This window comes from Alosa pseudoharengus, unplaced genomic scaffold (assembly GCF_046254945.1).
Source record: "Alosa pseudoharengus isolate Yale_2024_CS ecotype anadromous, Long Island Sound unplaced genomic scaffold, YU_APseudo_1.1 YU_APseudo_1.1_scf_9, whole genome shotgun sequence".
Taxonomy (NCBI): domain Eukaryota; kingdom Metazoa; phylum Chordata; class Actinopteri; order Clupeiformes; family Clupeidae; genus Alosa; species Alosa pseudoharengus.
In genome coordinates this window covers 34,654,231-34,681,376 of record NW_027468881.1, presented here as the reverse complement: position 1 = coordinate 34,681,376, position 27,146 = coordinate 34,654,231, and the positions used below count along the sequence as shown (strand labels likewise).

Sequence of the window (27,146 nt, the reverse complement as noted above, 5' to 3'; positions counted from 1 at the left end):
CTATTTACAACTAGGCTCCATTCATCCATCCTAATATTATATATATACAGTGGCGATTCTAGACATTTTTAACAAGGGGGCACTAGTGAGGCACTGTCTAATTCAAGGGTGGCATGAGGCAAAACATCCAGATAAACAGAAACAGGCTCAAGATGTGAAATTACTCATAAATTGAAGGACAAAAAACACAAATACCTTACTCTCACATAAAATGTCTTTGTATTTGAATAAATTGTAATACAAACATATTAAAGTTAATTATCTAAGTTGTCTGTCACTGGGCTATGCTGTTCTAAAACAAATTCCATCATGGGGACATTAAAATATAATCAATTTTATTATATTACTGTAAATGAAGATATACAAAATATACTCATCCAAGATATTTCCCCCACTCTATGGCCATCTATTTTTGTAGCTGTTACAATAATTTGACCTGCTTTTTTGTCTATTTGTTTATTTTCTCAAGAAACTTGAGGTTGGTATGAAGGAGTGTATTGTGAATGTGAGCAATTTCATCTTCCTGAATCTCAATATTATGATCACAACAAGTCTGGGCAAATTATTAATAAAATTTTCACGTGGGGTAACTTGTTGCAGGGCAACCATAACCGGTTCCATGTCTTCCGATTAGTGATTAATCATCAGTTTAGAAACTTGAGGTTGGTATGAAGAAGTGTATTGTGTACTGTATGTGAGCAAACATTGTGCACGTTGCACATGATGGCAACCACATAACCGGTTCCATGTGTTTGAATTGGATGACTAAAGTTCTCAAGAAACTTATCTGCCTAAATCTCAATATTCTGATCACAACAACTCTGGGCAAATTACAAGTCAGCACCAGTGCTGCATTCATTGTTTTGCACTTTTATAATCACATCACCAAAAGTAGGTTATTGGTTTTACCAAAAGAATTTGGCACTATTTTTAAACTACAAACCTATAAAGTATTTTGATACAAAATATGATGCCATTTTTTTCCAACTAAATAAAATAAAAATGACAACATACTATTTTGTATTTTACATACATGTATCAGACATACTGCCTATCCCTGGCTGTTGGCTGCAGCAACTCAAGCTAGGTAGTACTGATTGTTTTGTGTTTGTTTTGTGTTTATGTTAGTTTTGATCCAATTTGACAGCTTTGCTATGTTGCCCACCCAAAATTTCTACCAGCCCACCCAAATATAGTAGCCTAGCCTAGGTTAGAACCAGCCCTGCCCTGCATGGAGACATATTTTACGATAATAATGAAGAAAATGTTAGCAAAACTTTAGGTTTTTGGTAACGGAATCTCGCCAACCCTCATTCATCTATTTGCGCAACAGCCCACATTCTGCCTTCAATCCAGCGAGACAAGTAAAATAAATGTTTTTTTTTTTTTAAAGCTGTCATCGTCATAGGCACAATATTTAGGCTACCTCTGTTAAGCCTACACAAAGTTGCGTATTAAGGAGTATTTCCTGATCGGGGAAACCTTTCGTTCTGCAGTTCAATTGTGCCGCAGCCCAATAAAGGCAAGCGTGTTTGCCACTTACATTTCTGACATCTGACACTTCACACTGCTGCAAGTGCATCAAGAAAGGTCCCGCCTTACACCATGTTAATGGCCAATCGTAGACTAGGATTTGGGGTGGCACCTGGGGTGGCCAATCGAATCTTAAGGGTGGCCTGTGCCACCCGGAGCCACCCCTCTGGCTCCGCCCCTGTATATATATTATACATACATACATACATATACATAGCCTAAACATTATGATACTCCGGACCTTTGCTTGAGGAAATTTTCCGTAACTGGACCTCGCTGAAGATTAATTGAATACCCCTGATCTACATCCTTTGGAGGTTTTGGTAGCCTAATTTGAGGAGGAGCGCATCTACAGACACTAAATTATTGTTGGATGCATACTGACTGAGAATGGCTGCAAAAGCAATGTGATAGTCTGGTGTTTTTGCCTATTTGCTTACTTTCTTATGCATGACATACCCACCCAGCTGTGGGCTGGTCATATTCAAAACCACATTAGGACAGCAGATTTGACCACAGCAGCAACCAAGTCATGACATTGTCATATCAATATATGATTACAAGTTAAGAGAGGAAGGAAGAGGAATTAAGAGGAATTTTGCTCTCCAAAAGAGGATATCATGGCAGCCTTAGGATTTCTTAGGACATAAGTTAAAGTACATGGTCTTAACTACAGTCCATAATAGGTCCTTGAACTTCGAGCTAGATGTAGGCTATGATGAGAAGTCCAAGTGCTTCCTGTCTGTCAACTAATTAGCAGGCTTATGAAAATCCTGTTATCTACATGGAAATTGTGACCCTTGACCACATTTCATATTATGTATACCGGTACATATTTCTTCATTCTCAGAGACAGCTATTTTTAGTGAATGTAAAGAGCATGTTGTGTATCCCATCAGTTTGCTTTAAACATCACGCAGCTAGTAAGTAAGTTGGAAAGATTTGCTTTTCCTGTTATCAAGAATGCTGCTGCAACGTTCACAAGGTTACCCCATGACAAAGGTTATTCACTTGCATGATCTAAAGTTGCTTATAGGTCACTTCTAATTTATGGAATTTGAAAAGCAATCGATACGATTGTACATTTTTTCTCTGATTCCCTTAAACCTTTACATCCAGATAGAGAGCCATATTGTCTCGCTTAATTGAATGATCTGGAGGGCTTTGGGTTTAATTAACACAGAACAATAATCCTACATTTAAGATCACAGTTTTACCAGCTGAGTATGAGTATGGATGATTAATTTGTAGGTTAAGACAGAGTTCCTCAGCATTCGTGAGCCCTCCAGCTCTGAAGTTAAGTAGAGGTTTAGGTTATGTCAAGTTTGTCATTGTTAGGGAGTTTCATTGCTATACTAAAACGCAACACGGATGCAATACAGTGGCTATTGGTGGAAGCCAGTGAAAATCCAACAAAAAAAATTGAATGGACTGAACACTGTTGTACGGCAAAGAACAGGATGAACATCAGATAACGAAATGCATGGATGAAAACTTCCATCGTGTTGGAAAGGATCAGCACCTTGGGGAGAGCCAGCGCAGCCCACTGGAAGGACATCCTCTTTTACTCACGGCCTTATCTGTGGACATCCTCTTTTACTCACGGTCTTATCTGTGGACATCCTCTTTTACTCACGGCCTTATCTGTGGACATCCTCTTTTACTCACGGCCTTATCTGTGGACATCCTCTTTTACTCACGGCCTTATCTGTGGACATCCTCTTTTACTCACAGCCTTATCTGTGGCAGCTGGACTCAGAAGTGACCGGGGAGACTGGACATTGACAAACGACTGAGAGGTGAAGTATTGGACAGTTTATTCCTAAGCCATCCATCAAAACTGCTTAAAGCTACTTTGCATGGTAGTGATGTTCAGTGAATGGCATGGACACAAGGTATGGAGGCAAAGACAGGGGGCAGACTTGCCCCACAAACAGTAGCACCATCATAAGATATGCGGGCAATACATTTCTAGCCTACCACAGAAATTCTACTGGGCTTTCTATTTCCTTTTGTTCGATTGACATTTTAGAGCATTTTAAAATGAACTTTTTCTGACTCTAACCAGATCTTATGTAATAGCAGGCTTTGTATGGAATGAAACCTGCCAAATTTATTTTTTGCCTATGGTAGGCTCAACCGCTGCCATGTAATTCTACAAGAGGAATTAGTGATGTTCACAATTCTAAAAGAACTACACATTATGGGAAACCCCCACTGCCATCAGAACAAAATAGCTTTAAGCAGTTTGTTAATCGTTTCACATAAAATCTTTTAATTTGTTAAAAATAAAGCCACATCATTGCAAAAAAGGACATGTTGATTGCTGGATGACCTCTTGACCTGTACAAAAAAACATTTTCACTGTAGCTGACAGCTTAAGAATTCAAAATAACAATTCAAAAAGAAAAGAACAAATAAATCATACTAAAATTCTAAAACGACACATGGTGTAGCCTCAATTTTCTCATTTAACTCTGGACTCCCAGAATAATAAAAAAAATGGTTGTATTACGTGCAGAAAAATAACGTTTCTCTGTGTGTGTGTGAAGCCTTTGTGTGTTTGTTTGTGTATGTGTGTGTGTGTGTGTGTGTGTCTGTGTAAGTGTGTTGGGGGGGTTGCTCAGGCTTTTGCTGTGCATCAGTCTCTGTCTCTGCATGTATGTCTGACAGTGAGTGTATGTGTGTGTTGCCTTTGATGTTTTCTTAGCCAGTTTTGTTCATTTCATTGCTTTAGCTTTAGAGTCTCTTCTTAAATGCAGCAGTTTCAGCACTCTGTGCAAGCAGTCCTCCACACAGGGCTAGCCTGCTGCCCAGAACCAACCAAAAAATGTGTGGTAGAATAAAAATGTCTTTCCTTTTTGGTAGTGTTTTTTTTTTGTCTTTTGTCTTCTTTTTTTAGAAAAAAAAATCTGTTCCGTTCTTTGTCTTCAACGTGTGTGTGTTTGTCCATGTAGTGTTTTGAGTGTCTTTCAGCACTTGGCTTCAGGTAGACCGTGTCCTTGTCCCAGAGAGAAACACTCTCCAGCACACCGTGGACCTCCACAGGATTCACACTGGAAAATACAGTGGTCACATCACATAAGTTCACGTACACACACACACACATACACACACATATATAAAGCACACCTCCATTCCCTTCTATAGGCAACATCTCTCCTCCGGTAACTATGGAAAGAGCCCTGGACACACATCTCCTGGCATTTCTGTTTATTATTATGATTACTGCACCAAGGCTTTCCCCTTCAGTGTAACAGAGACGACTCACCACCTCCTCATTTGCTGTGCTGGTAGGAATAGGTGGTGTGTTCCGTCGGGGTCTCTATGGCGACCTGCTGTTGTGGAACGTTGTTTTCCTGTGGGAGACAGAGGCAAGCGTTACCCCAGGAATAGGCATGGACGCTCCCAAGCAGTCTCCTCATGGTTTTTTCCCTGCCGTTTCTCACCTCTACTGCGACGCTGGAGGGAGGCACTTGAGTGTACTGGGGGATGTAGGTCCCTTGCATAGCCGTGTTGGCAGCCATATACTGGAGGAGAGAGAGAGAGAGCGATAGAGGGAGAGAGAGAGAGAGAGAGAGAGAGAGAGAGAGGGAGGGAGGGGGGGAGGGGTCCAAGAAAGGACAGGTTACAAAACTGGAGCGACTGCGTGCGCATGGGATTTCATTAGTTCTCTCACCACGAAAACCTCCACTCAGACTGGAGACATAACATATGCCTGGTGTGTCTGATGAGAACCAGACTCGGCGCTGCTGCCAGCTCTGGAGTGGGCTGGAGGCGTCTGCTGTTTCTACCCCGCCCCTCCCCACACTCCAGGCTTCCAGTGAACTGATAGGAAGCAACAGAGGCCACTAGAAGGAGCCGTATGACGCTACGCACAGCGCCCGCTCTCATCCCGACACCACGAGTCTGACCCGTCTCCTGAAGAACACTACCAGACTACTCAGCCCAAAGCACAGCCAGGCAATGCTACAGGCAGAGGATCAAATGATTTTGTAACAAAATGACATTTAACAGTTGCTATCCCTGATATAGTGTGCATAGCCAAACTTGCATTATGGAGAGGGGGGGGGGGGGGGTCCTATATTATAAAACACCAGAACTATTACACAAACAATCTGGACTGAGAGTGGGCCTTGTGGAGCTGTACCTTGTCCAGCCCACAGTGCAGGATGGACTTACCGTGCCGGCGTTGCCCAGTGATAGGTGGCTGAGCTGCTGCGCGAGGGGGCCCATCATGGAGGTGGGCTGGATGGACATGGGGTGCTCCATGGTGGGCGTCAGGACGGTTCCCTACACACACAAACACACACAGAGAGATCGTGATGAGATAAACGTTTACAGACATGTGCGCTCTGCCTTTGTCCCTCTCACGTTCACTCAGACGCACAGATAATGATGCGGAAAAATTTACACATTCCTTCCCTTTTGTTCTCTCTCTCTCTCTCTTTCTCTCTCTCACTCACTCACTCACTAACACATACAGACACGCACAATACACACACAATACAGGCACACACACAGACAAACCCACTCATGTTCCCTCTCTCCCTGTGTCTCTCCCTTGCACATTCTGTGTCCCACAAGACACACACACACACACACACAGACCCCCAGTGACTCTGGAGCAGATGGCTGAGTGCTTACTGTGGGCTGCATGAGGTATGACTGGGGATGCATCCAGGATGGACTGTGTACCTGCAGCAAAGAAGGAAAGACAAGCAGTCTGAAGCTTGTGTGTTGAATACAAAATGGTTTGGGTGTCGACAAAGTTAATTGAACAATCTGGGCATCGTTGAAATACAGTTTTTCTCAATAGATTTAATGCTTATGTCAACTCTTACAATATGGTTTCAAAACAATTAACACACAGGCCTAAACAGAAGCACTCTAGCCAAAATTACACATTTTGTTTGCAAAAGGCTCTGACAGCGACAAAACATTTAAAACAAGGATTTTTCCATCAAACACCTGAATTTGTGGTAAAATTGTGCTTTCAACTATACATCCCACCACAATGTTTTCAATATGAGGAAGTTCAGCCCCAATTTTTGTTATGTCTGTGCCATCTCTCGATACTTTGCATAGTTATATGTTTAAAAAGACAAACAAGCGTATCACAGCATTATATAATACAACATTGTATTAATTCCTCCCAAGATGTAACTGTCAGTGACATGTAAGACCTACAGTAAGCACCTAGACAAGATAAATTTATACACTCAACTACAATAGGCCTACAGTAAGCACTTGTCAGCTTTTGTACTGCCTTCTTCACCAAACAGGCGATACAGTACTTTCTCTAAATGTGCCTTTGGCCTCTTTGATAGCAATAGCAACACAGAGCAGAGGTGGCATCTCTTATGGATAAAGACTGACTAAAGACTAATGCAAAGGAGTTTCACAGTCTTTCTGTGACTACTATGTTAAATGTTTGGAAAAAGTGTGTAAAACATGTGAAATCATTATCATAAGTGTTAACACATTTGTAAATGATGACTTCTGCTATGCTAAGAAGGTGAAGATGATGATAAAGTGCATATTAGAAATCAAGAAAAACTGTAATAATCTTCACTGACTAAAATGCTGTAAGTTTATTCACCCCGTTAAATAATTACAGTGCTCTGGCCAGGGTCTCTGGTAAGTTATTGTTTAATTTCATTATGACAATCAGGTTACAGCGATATTAAACAGACTACACACTACCTCTTGTGCCTGTACGAGAAAGGTTCTTTGGAGGCTTTAGCAACCGAGACAGCTGCACTCACCTGATAGGTGGATACGGGAGAATGCATATACGGTGAAATGGACGTCTGTGCAATCATTCGGTTGTGGGCCATGCTGTAGGGCGATGAGTAGAACCTACAACCCAATAAAGCTCATTGTCATCACCCTCCAAATGAACCACAGGGTCACAATCCCTCTCATATGGAAAAGTCAAATGCTACGTTCACATACCCATTCTGTAAGGCTGGGGTGGGGTCATAGGTCAACGTCATTCCTCCCTGTGACAGGAAGAGAATAGCGTTTACACAGTCATCTGTACATTAAAACCTCTCATCTCATTTAGATCCATGACATTTTCATCATCTGGGCTTTAACAAAGGTCACGACTTATGCATGTGACCCCTTGCACACCTGCAATCAGGTGGTCAGGAGCTAAAACATTCACATGAGCAAAAGTCGTACAGTGAACCGATAATGATATTCCGGGGCAAACCTCGGTTACATTGGACTCTAAAGGTCAACCTGTCAGGTTAAACTTTGTCTATGCTGCAAGGACGAGCCCAAACTCACCGTCTCCCCCTCCCTCGTCCAGGGCCGCCCGTTCTGCTGGTACCTCCCCTGACTCTGCCGCTTCTTCTGGCCTCCGTCCGCAAACTTACACAGCAGGGGCTCCGTGGGCACTGGGGGGGGGGGGGGGGGGTGAGGGCAGGAGCACAGGGCCAGGGTTAGATGGGGGGGGGGGAGGGGGGTACATCTCATAAAAGCATAAAAGGGAGAATAAAAACATGATGTACCTGGCACGCCAGGAGGAGTCTTTATGTATTTGCCATTAAAATGTTGAATGATGGTCTCACATTTCTCTGTTGACTCCATCCTATTAAGCAGACCGTAAAATGCACATTAAAATGAGGCACCATAATGGCATACTGATCATTTTTTTCTGGCAGCTTGTGGGAATGAAGAATGCTGTGTAATAATGATGCCTGATAATGTTCCATTGTGGCTCTGATAATACACTTGCATGAATAAGATAAGAGAATGGAAATAATTTAACATAGTCTCAAAAGTAAATAAGGAGGCCTGGAAAGTCATTTCAATACAGTGCAGTCACCACTGAAGGGGATCAGTTATCTGTAATTGCTAAGCTCTGTATGCCACACTGATCTCAACGAGATGTGCAAGATCAGACTGTGTGGCTGAGGGCAGTGTGAGTGGGGCACGTGTGCAGTCTTGACCCTACTGTCCAGCTGTCCTGTGCTTTGTGCAGTGCAGGCGTCATGTGCGGTGGCCGCCAGCAGGGGGCCGGGATGCAGCAGGGGTGGAACTGACCTGGCAAAGCCTACGCCGCGGCTGGTGCCGTTGGCGTCTCGGAGGATGCGGGTGGAGATGACCTGGCTGAAGGGCTTGAGCATGCTCTCCAGCTCCTGCTCGTCCATGGACATGGGCAGGTTAGAGATGTACAGGTTGGTGGGGTCCTGCTCCTGTTGCTGAGGGAGGAGAGACACACATTGGACGTCTTCATTAGAGGGCTGTAGCGGGGGAAAAGAGAGGAAGCCTGTGTCTGACACTACAGCCGCACTCTGTTGACAGATTTCAACTGTGAAGCTAACTGAGGCATACCATTTCTAACTGAGTTGGAAATACGATTAAGACATATAGGACTCGTAGTGTGTCGAGGCACTTTGTACATCTGAAAGGACTTTTGTTCCCTCCAGGGGATATAGGGTGTATTTCCCCTAAGATGTATGGCCTTATTCTGGACATTTCTGGACAAGTCAAACGTCTGCTTCCATAAACCTGAGTGTGAGATGTTTTCCCAGATCGACAGTTTGACAAGAGCAAGCAGAAATCCAGCGACAAGACTCCGGGTGTTGAGCTGAAAACGCTGCTTGAGTTATTCGAGTCTGGAGATATGAAAGCCATAAAAGAGGAACATTCCACAGTCTGGAAAAAAAGCACACACACACACACAGCCGTCTCCATATGGTGCTGTACAAACTATAGAATGTGGAGCCAGCGCGCAGCAGTGGGTGTCCTCAGACAAAAATATGAGCTATTGGAGAGCCGCAGTCAAAACAGTGGTGCAGAGATGGCATCGGGAGCGGTGCAGTTTGAATAGGGGTGATAGAAAGTCAGACAGGACAAGAGAGAAGGGAGGGAGGAAGAGAAGGAAGGAGGGAGGGATGGAGGGAAGGGATGAGAGAGGGAGGGAGAGAACAAGGAAGAGGGGGGAGGACTGAAATAAGAGCTGAGTTTTTAGGAAAGGAGGCGGGAAGGTGTGGGGGGGGGGGGGATCAGCTGAGCCAAAGAGAGAGGGCGAGAGTGTGAGTGTGGACGGAGAGGGGGTGGGGGTGGGGGTGGGGGTGGGGGGGCGGAATGTGCTGGAGATGGAGGGGGAAGATAGGCTGGCTGTACTCGGCCTGAACCCTCTCTCAAGGGAGCCCCGTCCTCTTTCTCCCAAAAACTGGTGGTGGGAGCTGGGGGTGGAGGGCAGCGGCTATTACACAAGCCCCTTGAGTCGGGGAGAAGACAGGGCCTTTGTGTGAGGCTGTGTGCGGACGAGGACTGAGGCTGAATGGAGCAACTCCTAAACCAAGGAACATGATAATGGCACACACCACTCCCAGCGTCCATGAAGCCTACTCCGAATCACATCCTGGCTTTCCTGCTGAAGAAGTTTCATTTTGTGCTGTCATTCTGAACCATGCCTGCTGACATTTGAACTAATCCGTCAGACTTGTACATTCCTGTTGTTGTATACAAACTATTTAAGTACTTTCAAAACAAAAAAGATCTATGTCTTGAGGTTCCTCATAGAATTTTCAAGAGATTGAACTAGGCTAGTTAAAGTGCCTGATTTCAGATCACCACAGGCAAAGTGTATTGTCCTCAAATCTAGTAATCAGTTGAAATTTGTGACATTTCATTACTTTTCCCTATAGTGTGTCCACAGAGGAGGGTTCAATCTTTCATAAGTAATAACATGTATCTAATCTTAAGTAATAACATGTATCTAATCTTAAGTATTAACATGTATCTAATCTTAAGTAATAACATGTATCTAATCTTAAGTAATAACATGTTTTAAAGGTGATCAACAGCAGTATTGGCAACTCATATATTTAAATCATCAAAATGATTACAGATTCAGGTTTTTGTCATCTTCAGACATGTGCTAAAACTCCATCAGATCAACATTTTGTTGCTATTTATATTTATTGAGGAATTGTTGGTCTTAAGTAAAACGCAAGTGTATGTTGGAAATATTTAGGTGAAAATGAATGTCCTGTTTTGGGGGGTCTAAAAGGCAAATTTGTATAAAAATTAAAAAAGTTGTGAGGTTGTATCAAAACATATCTGTTAAATCTAGTCATTCGTCATGGCATAAGCTTTTTTATATAAGGTTTTTTTTTTTTTTTGATTTTGCATCATATTTTGTCCCATGGCTCAAGGAATTATAATATACCAATTGCATACAGACGGTACATTCATGCATTCCCACTCATTACTCAGGGGCCCCCCTCCCCCCAAACACACACACAGTTTATCCACACACCTACACCCCACTCTGGACCCTTCTCCCTGACCTCAATTTCACAGGCTGGGATGAGACCAGCGCCACCTTACAGTGGAGTGTGTCTGGAAGATGCCATGATTTCCATGGGAATGAAAGCGCAGGTGCGGCATCCTCCTACCGCCCTGCAATTATTAGACACACCGATTCAATCCGCCTGCTTATCGTCTGAGTGAGCACTTGAGCCGTTTCTGTGTGTCACTTGCATAAACAAATTAGCGAGAGGCGGCAGAGATAGCCGAGAGATAGCGAACCCCGCGATTCGCCCTGCTGCTGCTTTGCATATTCATGACTTCGGCGTGCGGATGAGATTAAAAAGCTGTAAATGTATTACAAACTCATCTCCATCTCATGAATTATGCATGGCCCCCACCACGGTGACCTGCCCGTGAAGTTGATGATTTTCACACATCTCATCACGCCCCTCACAACGACTTGCTCCCACTCGAGAGGGAGGCAGGAAGGGGGGGGGGGGGGAGGAGGAGAGAAGCGGAGAGGGAGAGAAGACAGGAGGCGAGAGAAAAAGAAAACAGAAACTTTTCTGGAAAACTGACTCATTTGGCGCGGGTCAGGAGTGGCGACGCTGCTGGTAAACGGCGCTAAAATAAGCAGGCGACACGACGCGGTCACAACTCCAGACTGAAGCCAACCAGCCACAGCCACAGCAGCGGCAGAAGCAGGAGTGAACAGCAAACCAGCCCCCAACATGCCCGGCTCCCCTCCCCTGCCCCCTCCCCTGCCCCCTCCCCTCCCCTCCCCTCCTCCCCCAGCCCCGGCAGCTTTCAGCTCCTGTAAACTCCTGTTTGGTTAGCGTGAGTGATGGGGCAGGCCGGTGTGGTTGCCCAGTGCGGTTTGACTGCGTGCCTAACGGGCCACTGGCTCCGTGGTGGGCCCAGGCGGCGGGGCCGCTCGGCTGCTGCTCAGACAGTGACTCAGCCGGGCAAGAGACGAGAGCGGGGGGGGGGGGGGGGGCGAGGAGGACGAGGAGGAGGAGGAGGGGGAGAGGTGTGGAGGGAGAGCAGGACAGACTGGCTCTTTGTGCTGGGGGACTGCCACTGCTGCCAGGCCAGACTCTGGGCCTGCTGGTGGAGGGGACCTCGGTGAGGAGCAAAGAGCCACTTGCCCCTCAGCCCTCACCCCCGCATGCCCCCCCCCACGTCTGCCGGGAGGAGGAGGCGGCGGCCGCACTGCAGCGGGTGGCACTCACACGCCACGGACGAGTTTAATGGGGCTGACAGGCGTCTCTTTCACAGGCAACACAAAAAAAAACCCTTGACAAACAACCACTACAACACAACAACAACAACAACAACACTTAATGACCGCTGGGCCTGTGGTCCAGTGTGAGCTTGTGTGTGTGTGTGAGTGTGAGTGTGAGTGTGTGTTTATGTGTCTGTGTGTGTGAGTGTGTGTGTGTGTGTGTGTGTGTGTGTGAGTGTGTGTGTGTGTGTGTGTGTGTTTATGTGTCTGTGTGTGAGTGTGTGTGAGTGTGAGTGTGTGTGTGTTTATGTGTCTGTGTGTGTGTGTGTGTGTGTGTGTGTGTGTGTTTATGTGTCTGTGTGTGAGTGTGTGTGTGTGTGTGTGTGTGTGTGTGTGTGTGTGTGTGTGTGTGTGTGTGTGTGTGTGTTTATGTGTCTGTGTGTGAGTGTGTGTGAGTGTGAGTGTGAGTGTGTGTGTGTGTGTGTGTGTTTATGTGTCTGTGCGTGAGTGAGATACACGGCCTTTGAAGTTGTATCACTAGATGACTACAACAGAACGGCATCTGCCTTTTTCAGTCTTATGCGATACCATTAAACATCCAGGTGTGCAAACCACATATGTGTGTGTGTGTGTGTGTGTGTGTGTGTGTGTGTGTGTCTTTGTATACTGTACATGTGCATTTCAATAACCTGCATTTACCTTGGCCATCTGAGCCTGGACTCCACTAGCTTTCAGTGCAGTCACTGCTTTCTGTGCCGATGCTGGACTGTCAAAATCCACAAAGCCATAACCTGCACAGACACAGACACACACACACACACACACACACACACACACACACACACACACACACACACACACACACACACACACACACACACACACACACACACACACACACACACACACACACACACACACACACACACACACAAATGGCATGTAAGCAACTACACACTGAATGCTCAGAGACCCATGGCTTAGCCAGGGCTGAATGCAGCCACAACTCACTCCCCTGCACTGAAACATAAGACAGGTGAAGCGCATTTTTTAATAATCCTAGAGAACAAAGTTGTGCGTGCGGACCCCAGAGACAACGCAAATGAGACTCAGGCTGTTCAGGGGAGCAAATTAAGGCAACGAGAAGCCGTGCTGCTCGACAGATGTGGAGTTATGCAAGGGCCATTGGTTACATCACATACAAACCTGCTGGAGACAAACACGTTCCTGTGCCCGGGTGTGTGTGGATGCGGAGGCGGGCGGCAGAGCCTACCTACACTACAGCTCCAAAGGACAATGGGGGACTCTCACCTTTACACTTGTTGGTGGTCTTGTCCAAGATGGCCTTTGTTGATACAATCTTGCCATACCTTAAAAATCACAAGAAAAATATTCACATTTAGCTATACTTTCATAATTATGTATACACTGTCTATATATGGTTAATATGGTAATACGGTAGTCTTCTATGAAGTTACAAATTCAAGTTATTGTTATCCAGTTACATAGTAGCAGATTTGTTCCCTGAAACACTGTACATATTACCACTTGCAGGATTAACAGCTCATATTAACTACTAATTCTCTTTGAGTGATTTTGTGAAGTTAATCCCCTAGATGTAAGCAAGGCAATAGCAAGGGCACAGTACTGTTTGAATGACTGACACGCTACATAGAGCACATCACTGATGACTAGATGGAGCTAGAAGAGTTATCTGGGCCACTATCTACCACTACCACCACACATACACACACACACACACACACACACACATTCTGATGATAACCCATAAAGAGACATAAAGACAAAACTAGTGGGGCAATTCCGCGCAAAACTGTCACATCCACAACGGCAGCTAAATACCATAGCATTGTGTTGGTGTTATGGATGTGACAGTTTTGCGTGGAATTGCCCAGTGATATCCCCAGGGAAACCCTTGTGATGGAACTAATTCAGCATGGTTCTGCAGGGTCACTGGGTTATGGTAAGGGCACACACAGGTTAAGTGTATTTTAAATAACAGATGTTGTTCAGTGTTTTCCAGCCTTAATCAGACAACTGAATGAGATTCAGTGGCATGAAGAGAGAAGCATTAATATGCCAGAGGGAGTATTTTTAGAGGTGCACTGAATCATCCACACTCTATGGATCTCAGCAAGAGATCTATAGTGCTTACTCCCTTGCCACACACACACACACACACCCACACTCTCTCTCTCTCTCTCTCTGCATGCATTTGAAATGTAACCTGATCATTCTCCTCGCCTGCCCTGTGCAATGTTGGCTAGGAGCCATACTGCTAACAGCCAGATTTTTTTTTAATCTAACAGGGTTCATCTGGGTCCTAGTGCCCTCCATCCCACTACTGCCCACACATCAACACTGGCTGCTGTCATAAACACAACATGAGCTAGCGTGAATACTATGCTAATACACTGCAGAGACAGCCTCAGGTGAGTGCGCTCCTAGCTATTTTAACTCAATATATTGTCTGATACATAAAAGATCACTCTGTGTGTGTGTGTGTGTGTGTGTGTGTGTGTGTGTACATGCAAAATCCTTTGATGATAATGATAGGGGAGAGGTGTCTGGATAGATAGATAGATAGATAGATAGATAGATAGATAGATAGATAGATCTATGATAAAACCATCTATGATAAAACAGTCTATGATAATACCAGCCAACAAAAAGTATTGCATCTGACAAACAAATGCACCCAAATACCAGGCATCTCCTCCACTGTGATAGCAGAGTCCCAGGCATCTCCTCCACTGTGATAGCAGAGTCCCAGGAACACTCAGCGCATAAGTATTACTCAGTGTTCCTCTCTAATCAAGCATTCCCCTCAGTGCAACAGCCTCGGAGCACACATTCAAAACACCTCTCTGATCCTCAATTAAATTCTGAATTATAACGAGAAATTAATAGAACTTAATGACCTGACAAGAAGTGTTATATTGAATTGGATGTTATTCATCAGACACAAATGAGAAAATGTCCAATTAGGTGTGTGGGGAGGCGGATTGTGAAGTTGAAATTGGAAGAATGGATGCTGATGATTAATCCTTCTGTTTGGGTGTCTTTACAACAGTTCTGGGAATAAACTCAGGTTTTTAAGGAGTGAACTAACATCCGGCCATTATTCATGAACCCCTCACATTAACACGCTTGTCTGTAAGAAATAGTGCACTATCCGTGCAATGCAAGCATGATAAGAGGCTGGTTAAACAGCGGAGATGAACGATGGTCATATTTATGGATAACTATCCATTCATTTAATGCAATTTTATATAGTATAATGCATATATATATATATATAGTATAATGCATATATATATTGATTATATATATATATATATATATATATATATATATATATATATATATATATATTGATTATATATTGATTTAATGCCAACTTATAAGTGTAAATAAATGAGTGAATCCATTTATGAGGCCCAACCATGTAAAGGACAGTAGTCTTAAAGCAATGGACAGTGGCAAATTTAGTCCAAAGCTTTTTGCTCTGAGATATGTTAGATTGTGATGATGTGCAGCCTTTCTTTACGCTGCGCTAGGGGACCAGGATAGAGGCAGCCATGTGTGAGAACAAAGTGTCATGGTCAACCAGCCACCCAGGGAGAGGCCGGGGGGCCAGAATGCGGAAATACCCTGACCTTTGTGCCTGTGTGGGGTAACTGGCAGTCACAGTGGTGGGCAGCAGAAAGAGAGGGACGGGGGGAGGGGGCGTCAGGGTAGGGGAGGGTTAGGAGTACCGCAGTGGTCTGACAAGCATTTCTCAGTGTTGGGTTTTACACATGACTCATAGTCGCAGACTGTAAAAATATCTGGTGTAAAATAAACATCTCAACTTTTTCACATCTGGTACTCCAGGTTTTAGTGTGTATCTGTTTTTGGAAACCTCATACATGCAATCGACCCATGTGTTTGCACTGATTGGCGCTCCGTTTTGCAATAAAAAAAAGCAGCTGTAATTGCCTTGGCATATAACCCGACAACTTCTCGTGGTATGAGACACCTGATGTAATGGCTTGCCTGCATCTCCAGTTCCCTCCCCTCTCTCCATCCTGTTGCCTTTGTTTGTCTTTCCCTTTCCCCTTGGGCTCGTAGTTTCCTGTAGGGCTGGGCTGCCTCATGTGAGCCATGTCTTCCAGACAGCTGTGAAAGAGAAGGTCGCTTTCTCTTTCTCCACCTCTCTGCTCTTTCTCTCTTTCTCTTTCTCTACCTCTCTGCTCTTTCTCTCTATTTCTGCACCTCTCTCTTAGATTGAAGCTCAGTCTTTGGTCCACTTATTCTACTACTATATTAGGTTTGCGAAGCAGTGCAAGACAGTCCCCTTACAGACTAGACTAAGACTAGTGAGCTAACTAGCAAATGGCCAAGACCCTGTATTTGTCAACTCTAGACTAAATTATGTATTTTGACAATATATTTGGCGATGTTGTGTTGAAAAAGCTGTGAAAAAGACTTTCACAAATCTCTCTGTGTTGGCGTACAAAAATACACTGAATGATTTGGCAGCTATACTGGACACAAAAGCATGCAAATAAGTTGAATGAGCAACCAAGGGAATGATAACTGCTGAATGAAAGTGACATTCAGTGAACCTTCCTGTCTTTTCTCATGAAGTGCTCGCCCACATTTTAATTATCTCACTCAAAAGTAAAGACTACAAATAACATTGGTGAAATGTATTCAAGTACACAAACTGAGTAAATCTATGATCAAATCTGGCAGAATTCTAATGCCTGCCTAAATGACTTCATTGGTTGTGCATGCACACATATTCCGTCAGCAAAAGTGAGCTCAAACTCGGTCACACCCTGATAGGTCAAGGACTAGTTCCACGTTTTTCACTGAAATAGTGTCCTATCATTTATAGTAAGCCTGTGTATAGTCACAACTGTATCCATAGCTTTAGTAGTGGGAAAGTTACCCATGTACTTTAAATTGTCTTCGGAACTTCACACAGCAATCCAAGCTGAGTGGACCATCTTGAGCAACTTTGGTTGGGGATTTACATTATTTATGCCACTATCACAAGCCTCCCAGAACTTTAACCTCATTCGCTGGAGCTGAACTGGGTTGGAGTAATTGTTGTGCCTATTACTGGAAAACCTGGCCTGTAAAAAGCCAACATGAGATCTTTGTCTTCAACCCAAAACTGTTGACTTTTCCTGTGAGACCATCCCACTGTATGGCATATTGACTATAGTCTCTAATTTGAAAACTAAAGATAACTGACGCACTGTGAAGAACTGCAGTGCTCTACCATATGTTGGTGAATACAGAAGAAAACGCAACGTTTAACAGCCACCATTTTTGTAAGAGATGTGTTCCACAGGACTGGTTCAGGCAAGCTGTTTAGACTGCAACTCCAGTCTATTTACCATCTTGTTCTGGTAAGGCCACCTAAGGTTCCTCCCACACTATAATTTTCTTTGGTACTGGCATTTTATTTGAGCCATTTATCCCTCTTAACAAGAACTGATGCAGCTACGCTAACGAGACTTACGGCTGACAGAGTTTGACGAGATCCTGGTCTGTGGTCCCAGGGTGAAGGCCGCGGATGTAGAGGTTGGTTTTGCTCAGCTGGTCAGCTGAGATACTGCTCCCATTACTGCTGCTACTGCTGCTGGTGGTGGTGGTGGCTGTAGTGGTGGTGCTGGGACTGGGTGGCGCCATCTGTTGGGTGGAGGACACATACGCCTGCTGCGAAAGAAACAAAGAGAACATTTGAAGGTGCGATCCATTCCAGACTGATGTAAATATTTCTGCTTGTGCTATACATGTTTTGTTGTTCCAATCCAATACACAAATAGGATAATTAAGTCCAACAAAATAAACATTTTCATACATGTCTTACATATCTCCTCTTTCCAACAATGTCACACTGCAATAAGTATCTGCCTCCAGTTTTGGAGAAGATCAAACACACTGCACTGAAAACAAAGTCACTCATCTATCATCACACTAACTCATCATCATCAGCATTTCTTTCCAGAGAAAATCTGGCTGTACTGCGCCTTTAAGAATCCAAAGTCCACAAGCTGACTTCCACCCAGTCACAGCGGATGCACATGTCAGAGGTGAATAATATCAACCTAGAGAATAAATGAACACTGAAAAGATGGGCTGGACAACTACCGACCTCCTCTTTTACTTTTTACTTTTACTGAGGTGTTTTACTGAGGTTTAATCCCAAGTTTAACTACTAAGTACTAGGTGTATATTTGTTTGTTATGGTCATTTGTTTGCCTGTTGTAGCATTGCTTGAAAAAAGGTCTTCCAAATGTGTATGTATTTGCGAAGTAGGTATAAAATGGAATGTGGTTTATTTGGTGATGCAAAACATAGCATTTATTGCCCACAGTCTTCTGTCATGGCAAGGCCTGACTAAATGTTTTTAGGTAATTGAATTCTGTTACGACCTTAAGGCTGAGGGAAGTCTAACCATCCTACATAGACTTGAATGAAAGTCATTACAATCTAGATAGGAAAAAGCGGCATTCATTCAATATTAGAGAGCAGCCAAAATGAAAGTACCCTCTCACCCAAAAAATTTAAAATCACTCTGACTCCTTTTAATTAAAATCTTTTTAATTGTTCCCAGCTGCAGCACTGACAAGGTCCTTGTAGTCCAACAGCTTTCTCTCTCTCTCTCTCTCTCTATCTCTCTCTCTCTCTTGTTCGTTCTCTCAGCTTGGTTTTCTAATTAACTCCTCATCAGTTAGAGGAGCAGGGAGGGATGAGGTTTTTCATTAGAGAGGCCTATGAAATCACACCACAGGGCCAGCCAGTGGGCCAATCTGATGGGTGCTACAAGGTCGCTGCCAGGCCGCTGTGACACATTTTCCCACTTTTGTTATGGAAGGGGCAGACGGTACGGAACTATAATGTGCAAATGTACTTGACCACAAGGCTGAGACATTACCGGCACTTTTGTGACTAACCTTTTTATTTTTTGAGATCTGAATGTCAAAAATAGAAGTGGACAGAGAAGAGAGTGTGCTGACAAGTGGTGCAAATGGACAAGACAACAGAGCAACTGTAGAGCAGACCGAGAGAGCAGAGGAGAGCCTGATGAGATGAGTGTTAGTCACTGCTAGTAGCCTACTTCTTTACCAAAGCAGCAATCCTTCATGTCCTAATCCCAGTGCCACTGCCAACATCCCATAAATGAATCTGGTTTCATAGCAACATGTTCTCTTTGCTTCAGCACTGCTGCCTTTCCTGTTCTTAACTTCCGCACCTCAGCTATGGGATGCCTTATGTTATGAGCTCTCTTCAAACCAACATAGTTCTCATGACACAAGGGTGACAGGATGGTTCACGTTCATTATTTAGCCTCAAACCATTTCTGACTTTCAGGCTTTCAAGTAGTAGAACCGAACCGATGTTGTCACTTTTTGCACGGTCACAGTAAACACTGACACTTTCACCCAGCTCTATCTCTCTCTCTCTCTGTCCTAGCCTGCTGGACACCCTGAAGTTGAGCTGTGTTACTGTTTGTTTTGCTGAGTCATTGTGTGGCCTCTTTTTTTTCCTGCTCCCACGGCGAGCTGGGCACTGGGGGCTGAGCACCTGCAGCACTGCTCCTGGAGATGAGGATCTCCTCGGGAGCCCAAGGACTGTCTAATTGGGGCCTGAGCTTGTTAGCGGAAGGCGCTAATCCTTCTCATGTGTTCACCAGTCAGATGGCACTGTCTCATTAAAGCTGCTGCGCTTGGCTTGCTTTGGGAAAACCGAGGCCTGCCGATCTCATCCGCACTGACTGCGTCCACCCTGGTGCCTGTTGTGATGTGATTTAGAGAGCACACTGGACCCAAGAAACAGTGTAGGTATTGCAGAGATTCTGACCGCCAACTATGTTGTGAAGAGGAATCTCTCTGCACAGTTTCTCGCTCTAAAACACTGTGATTGATTTTCTGACTTCAGATCCCAGACCAGAGCAGTGTTCCTTCTTCCCGCTGTTAGACATGATAGCATTCCGCTCTTTATTTTTCACAGATGCAGCACCGGGGCAGCACAACTCTGCTTCTGAAATATACATTTATTCTTCTGCCACACGAGGATGTTCAACACAATGGCATCCTCTTTTCTGTCTGCTCTGTTTCTCTCACTCTTAAGCTCCTAACGCGGCGGACTGCTGTCGCCGCTCGCGCGTCTTTTAGCTCATCCGCCAGTGAGAGCACAGAGGCCCAATGTGGACGCATTCCTCACGATCCTCGGCAACACTAACAAAGATTCATGTCAGCGGCCCTGCAGCTAGTCTGGTTCCTATTTGGGCGCCATTACACGCCAAGCCCGGTCACGCTTTCGGACGCAGCAGGACAAAGCCGGGTCAACAAATCAATAACACCAAAAAAACAAAACAAAAAAACAAAGCATCTTCAGGCATGTCATCAGCTATCACCAACTTCCTGATCTGACTATTAATGTTTAGCTCCTGCAGAGCAGTGTTAAATATATCCCTGTAGAGGGTTCATTCGGGTCTGATTCTCGGCTAGACCCGTTTACTTTAGTAGAACTTGGAATGTATGACAGTGTGCACACTTGGCCTCCAGATGCAGTCTTGGCTAAACCTGCTGGTATTAAGCTTAGACACACTTTGGTCTGACACCAGGGAGTGGGGCCATGCTTGAGGTCACAGTGAATACCTCAGGAACAGATACAAGAGCTGTACAGACCATTCATCTTTACAATCATCACCTGTGTAAACAAGAATTATCAACTCATTTTTCATCAACTGAGTATAGAGTAAACCTCAGTATACACATAAGTTATATACAAAATGCCCATAATCTCTTAACGTTTCACCTGAATAGATACAAATCTTGATCTCTGGAATGTGCACACTGGACTAGTGGATAAAATCAGAGAGTTGAAATATGGGGGAGGGGAGGGGAGGGGAGGGGAGGGGGGTTCTTAATCGAAAGCAGAGGAAAGGGACAAAAAAGTTTTAATCCTCAGTTGCCCTCTCCCTGCTTCCTTGAAAGAGAGAAAAAAAAACGTATCAGGATTTAGTCTAGTCACGGTTTATAAGATTTCCTTAGTGTGCCTTCAAGTTATCCTAGTGTCATAAGGTAGGTTTCCTTGATTCAAATAGATTTGTAGAGGCTCACCACCCCATGTCTTTTTTTTCTAATGGGCACATTGTTTGAGTCCCGAATTCCAGGAATTTCAGGTCATTAATCTGGGAAATCTGAATCCCTGCCAACTGTGAGGGAGGGAGTGAAATGATTCAAGGAGTCAATGTGGGGTGTTTGTAATTTGCCTGTGTACAATGCTGACATGCCGAACTGACTTGGGGCCAGACTTAGTTCTGGAATTTTGACGCCAAATTGCATTGAATGCCTGTGGAATTTGGCAGTGCAATTACCAGATCAAACTCCTTGGCCTTGGTCTCACGGACATCATCAGTACTGCAAACAGGGTTTACTTCTTTATCACAACACCTTTTTTAACTTTCATGGAACTTGGGCTTACGGTATATACTTTCAGCGTTTAATACAATTTTCCTGGAATGCAGGCAAAAGAGCCAAATTGAGTGAGGGCTGCATTCTGTTGAGGCACCATTACCAGTGTCTCCATTAACCCTTTGCTCTGAGCTTGTGTTTATCTTGCCTCTAATGGAAGAAAACGGGTCTTATTTTGTCCAGTAAGATCACAAATGTTTGTTAATTGCTGGGGGGAAATCATCTTATGAATGCAGGATGCTTTAAGCTGCAATTATTGCACTACAGTCTTGGTGATCTTGGCGATTTTCAGCAAATGGAAGTTGGGGTAGACATGTATTTAACTGCCTAATGTACATCCTCTTTTTCTTCATTCATTTCTCTGTTTTTTTCTTATTTTGGTTGTTTATTCACCTTCATGGTAAACTCATTATACTGTAAGAGTGTGATGCTGATGTACAGTATAAATGATGTACACATGTGTAAAGATTATGTTACTGTTACTGGCTGCTGCCTCGCTTCCATCCCCGTCTGAATGAAAATAAGCTTTCTATAAAGAAAGGCTCTACATGAGGGCTGTGGCAATACTATGCACACAACTACAAAACTAGCAAAGTCTTAAAAAAAAGGAGGTGCACATTTTATATGAACCAACTTTGCATCATTTACAATTGCAGGCATTTAGCTGCTGTGTTTCAGCCCTCATACCCTCTGACTTAAGATAACTGAATTCTGATGGTCAGTTTCTCCTGTTTCCAGGGTCATTCACAGCCTTTCAATGGCCAGAAACAACAAGCTCAAAGATGAGGAATATGCTACTGCAAATGGCCCATACAGAAAGACTTAGATGCTCTGGTAGACTTAGCCCATAACCTCCTCTTGTAAAATGTGCATACCCCGATATTAAAGTCAGGCTATTTCGAGGCGGCTTTTGTAGTGTTTGGTGAAACTGACTTTACAGCGATCAATCAACTAGAAGCTCTGAGGGGAAAAAACCCTTCAGTGATTGACCCTGGCTCCAAAATAAGAAAATGGAAAGTCTTCCAGCCCAAATGTAACCAACAAATCAGAGTGCTTCAGGCCTCACCTGCATCAGTGTCATTTGAACATGTCAGTGCATCTCCTAGTGTGGTGAGAGCTTAAAGCTTTGGATGGAGCGAGGATAAAAAGGCAACACTGTAAGCACTCTTCAATACTCATTTCTGCCCAGATCACATGATAATGCTTTACATGCAGTGGCCTTTTTTAGTTGAGAGGTGAAAAGAATCTACATGCATGAGAGACTGAGACTAATTCCGAGAGAGGATTGCAGAACTATCAATTCCTCTGTGTACTTCAATTAATGACATCTTTGGCAACAGAGAAGGAAATCTGGACAGAGATGCCAATTGTAACACATTGTCCACACATTGCATGACATGGGATAGAAAATTATATTTAATTCAAGTTTTTATCATCTAGATATTTAGCTAATTATGAAGGATCAGCCACTAGAGATCATTTGGGTTATCATTTCTGATCAGTAACAGCAAACTAATCCAAAAACAGGAAAATGTCCTTAAAATACAAATATTGTTCTATGTCTGAAAATGACAACAATTTCATGGATTTCCCCCCCATTAACCCCTTCAACACCATTTCACCCAGCACTATTTAGTTTTAGGGCTGCCAATTTCACTGGTGTTTTGCCTTCTGAAAAACACAGTAGGCCTATAGCATTTTACAAACTGTTTTTTAGCGATGGTTTAATCCAATAAAAATATTAGGTATTTATTTGTTGCTGTAGCCTATAGTTAACATTGAAGGGCTGAAGAATCTCTAAATAAGATTGAATAATTTCGTTGAATTGGTTCATTTACGAATAGATGGCCTATAAACCCAATGTCTGGGATTCTTCAAGCTATATAAATAGTGACATAACAGAGGGTCAATAGTTATTATTTAACCTTACAATGGACAGGCAACATTGATCGGAGAAACACATTTCCTGTGTATGTCTAACAAACACATCCTCGTGTTTGAATATATAATTTGCGACCATCGTGGTTCTTGTAGTTTTAACTATTAAAACCTTTCCGCTGCATAATGTTGGCAATGGTTTCCCGTCATCGTAGTAAGATTTTTAAGGGGTGGGGCAAATGGCTAGGCGTAAAAAACTTCGTTAAAGTTCTTATGTTGACGTTTTTCCTAAAAGGTGAACATTTTCGGAGAACAGAAATGAAAGTGCTTACTGAACATATAAGAAAGAAAACCCTTTTTTATATTTCCAATTATCTTCCTTTTAAATCAGCCAACTAGCGCTTGCAATAATCCACATACAATTAGCGTCGCAAGTTTAATCCTTTTACATTGACTTTCCCTGTAGCAGCGGAGTGGGAAAATCAGCTTTAAACCACCAACTGAAACACGCAAAATACGCACAATAACGTTCATAACATTTTCGCGCACTCTTCACAGAGTTACCAGCAACGTTAAACTATAGAGATACATTAGATTTGTGTACGCTCTCTCCACTTTCAAGGACACTGCAGCTTACAGTCATGCAATCATACAGCTTCGACATGTACTGGAATAAAGCTAAATAGCGGTCCAAAACGCACGAACAGAAGACGTGGCGATATCGCTTTACCTTTTTACTGGTTCTGCTGGTATAGCCGTTATATGGGTTGATTCCTGTCCTTGGCGGCACAGAGAGCAGCATTTTTACAGCACTATGTCCGGAGCGGCTAGTACAGCCAAGACAGTCAGCTGACGTCAGCTAGGGAAATTCAGCTTGGAATCTGGGGAAGTGATTTGAGTTGCGCTCTCATCGCTGTAGTCGTTCTGCGCGTGTACGGTGTGTTTTTATTCAGGATAATCGGAAAACATAGCCTACCTATATCAACACGCACTTAATTACACCGATTTAATAACACCCTATTACGTAGACATTAGGCATATGAAAACGCATGTTAAACGATAAAGTAGGGTATATCAGGAATTTCGTGGATCTACACTGCATTTTGCCTTTCTTACTAAAAATCGTATCTGTTTAAATGTTGAGCTCTTGGCTTTGACGTAAACTGCTCAGCCAGCATCCCCTTCACGAGTGAGCCGAAGTGTTTGACAATTGACTTAGCCCCTGTCCCTTGAGCCAGTATAGGGCCTGAAGAGACACAATTCAAAGAATGGGCAAGCAACACACACAAGCAACTATGTTTGTGATTTCGCCATTCTTTGTCGCTTGGAAACGTGGACCCATGGTCCCACTCTCAATGCCTTAGTGGTATGTCCCCAAGTGACAAAAATCCTAAGCAATCCTATTGCAAGCATTGGTCTGTAGAGAAAATTCCTACCATAACCTGCATTCTAAATAGAAATAAGATTAAAGACCAGTATAACTGTAAAATAACAGTTATACACATCCCAAAAGCTCCTTATGTATATTACAGTTTAATCAATCACAGTATAAGCAGGCCTACACAATACAATCATTTATGATACAATATACCAGATTCTTTTTTGCATGTGTGGATATTTGTATAATGAATCCTACAACATTTGCTGTTGTATAGACGTCTCTCTTAGCCAGACAGATGAACTCTCTGATATTCTAACATGTCCACCATGATATGGTGCATATATAGAGTGTAAAGCATGTACAGTAGGCCTAGCTATATTGTCCATCACAAAAGACACACTAGAGACCCTAAGTGAATATCATCATGCCATACATTTGAATACAGTACAAGATAATATTTTGAAACAAGTGCTTCAAAAAGCAATTTTCAGACAGGGCTTACTTTCAATGTGTGGGTGTATGTAAATTAAGAAGAGGAAACAGTGAGAAACAGACAATGAGGCAGAATATGACTCAGAGAATATAATGAATTCCGGGAGTCAAAGAGAGAGTGTGTGTGTGTGTGTGTGTGTGTGTGAGTGTGTAGGCCTATGTGAGTGTGTTCGATGATGACCCACAGGAAACTCTTGGCTTTAGGGACCTGCTGCTATTGCGCATTATGGTCCAGACAGGGCTCTCCAGACCACAAAGACACAGCAGAGTTAGCTTAGCACACAACCCACAAAGACACAGCAGAGTTAGCTTAGCACAGAGCCCACAAAGACACAGCAGAGTTAGCTTAGCACAGAGCCCACAAAGACACAGCAGAGTTAGCTTAGCACAGAGCCCACAAAGACACAGCAGAGTTAGCTTAGCACACAACCCACAAAGACACAGCAGAGTTAGCTTAGCACAGAGCCCACAAAGACACAGCAGAGTTAGCTTAGCACAGAGCCCACAGATCCCCACCACAGCTTTCAGCACTGAGAGCGAACAGACACAGGGCTTCCCAGGGAGGGTTGCTGGTCAGAGCTTAATAGCCCTTATGGCTTCATATGTGCAAACTGACAAAATGTAATTCACTCACTGTTGCTGTGCTTCAAGATACCTGTAGAGCCAGCCTACACCCACCTACAGTGACTGTATGATTCCACTGAATAATGAATTCCATTGAAGTACATGAATGGTATGAAACATGGTCAATAAATTCACAACTGGGGAAAAAGCATGCATGTCAGAGGAAGGGACAGGCCCATGCTGTATCTGTCTAAAGGGATCGGAGCACCTTGGGAGCAGGCAGATTTGGAATCCCTTTAGAGAGGCCAGAGGGGTGGGGGAGGTTGACTCTAGGTCATACTGGGTGGCTGTGAATACTCTTGCTGTTTGTGCATGCCAGGAATTCCTCAGGTGTTGTCAGTAGAGCTGCCTGGGTAATTATCTCCTTCCAAAAGCATGCCGTGCAAGCATGCAGCTCACCTAACCTCACTACCTGTGGTTAAGAGGCAAGCTCCAAAAAACTGTCTCCAGGAAGTTGCCAAAGGCACTCTATAAATAGGTAGACAGATAAACAAAACTACTGACAAGAAAGTAGCCAGGCAGAAATGCAGAGAGGCAAAACAAATAAGTAAATCAGTTTTATCTGTCAAACATTTTCTTGTGAAGACACCTTTTTCTATAAACCCAGCTGTAAATGTGGGCTTCTTGAGCAAGATGGGTTTCATCAGACCGGCCAGCTCGTCTGCGTGCAAATGCAAACACAGGCGGAGCGCCCTGACAGATGATGAGCAAGGGTTAGGGACTCACAGACGTGATTTATGCAACCATCCATCTCATTTCAAGGCCGAGAGGCGGTTGGGTAATGTTGGCCCAGCATACAGTACTTGGTTCCAGTGAAGTGATGCAATCCAGCAGGGCCATATGTTCTCAGCCTAGGCCTTCACCCACCAAAGGAAATATTAAAATCCCCGTGTGAGCCAGTCAGTGTGTTCCCACCACAGTGCTGGGGCATTTTACTGTGCCAACTCATTACAGCCCTCTGCTGTTCTTCATCTCTTTGTTTTTTTTTTTACATTTCAGTTACAGTGTTGGGGCATCAGTATGGACCTCTTTTGTTGTGGTTATTAAAGGGTGTCTGTATCTTTGGCTCCAGTGCCTTGTTGTGCTTCCTCCCTTTCTTTCTGTGTATGCGGCCTTCTATCTGGCTGCTTCATCCCATAAATCAGCGCCTGCCTGTCTTCTAATTGTCCTGTTCATGACTGTGGTCAGTCAGTGAGGAGGGAACAGGTTGGTGGAGTCTGGGAAAACAGACAGG

General features: G+C 43.8%; 1 protein-coding gene across 2 annotated transcripts; it reads right to left on the bottom strand.

The window, feature by feature from the left end:
• Positions 1-3,333: 3,333 nt before the first annotated feature.
• Positions 3,334-24,277, bottom strand: rbms2b (RNA binding motif, single stranded interacting protein 2b). Of its 2 annotated transcripts, XM_076276226.1 has the most exons (14): positions 24,146-24,277; positions 17,574-17,770; positions 13,346-13,404; positions 12,734-12,825; positions 8,590-8,747; positions 8,055-8,134; positions 7,831-7,940; positions 7,492-7,538; positions 7,302-7,395; positions 6,181-6,231; positions 5,716-5,826; positions 4,983-5,063; positions 4,805-4,892; positions 3,334-4,589 (listed from the first exon to the last, which is right to left on the bottom strand). In XM_076276226.1, the coding sequence occupies exons 1-13, from the start codon at positions 24,215-24,217 to the stop codon at positions 4,812-4,814; spliced, it is 1,233 nt and encodes a 410-aa protein (XP_076132341.1). In that variant the 5' UTR covers positions 24,218-24,277; the 3' UTR covers positions 3,334-4,589; positions 4,805-4,811. The 2 variants fall into 2 exon arrangements, with proteins under 2 accessions (XP_076132341.1, XP_076132340.1); XM_076276225.1 differs by having other exon boundaries at positions 4,805-5,063.
• Between the last annotated feature and the right edge of the window lie 2,869 nt (positions 24,278-27,146).

Excerpts from the sequence above, each read along its gene's own strand:
- rbms2b (XM_076276225.1), bottom strand. The coding sequence starts at position 24,217 with ATGCTGCTCTCTGTGCCGCCAAGGACAGGAATCAACCCATATAACGGC. Across the intron at positions 7,539-7,830 it reads GGACGAGGGAGGGGGAGACG|GGAGGAATGACGTTGACCTA; the intron begins GTGAGTTTGGGC and ends TTCCTGTCACAG. Across the intron at positions 6,232-7,301 it reads CTCCCGTATCCACCTATCAG|GTACACAGTCCATCCTGGAT; the intron begins GTGAGTGCAGCT and ends TCTTTGCTGCAG.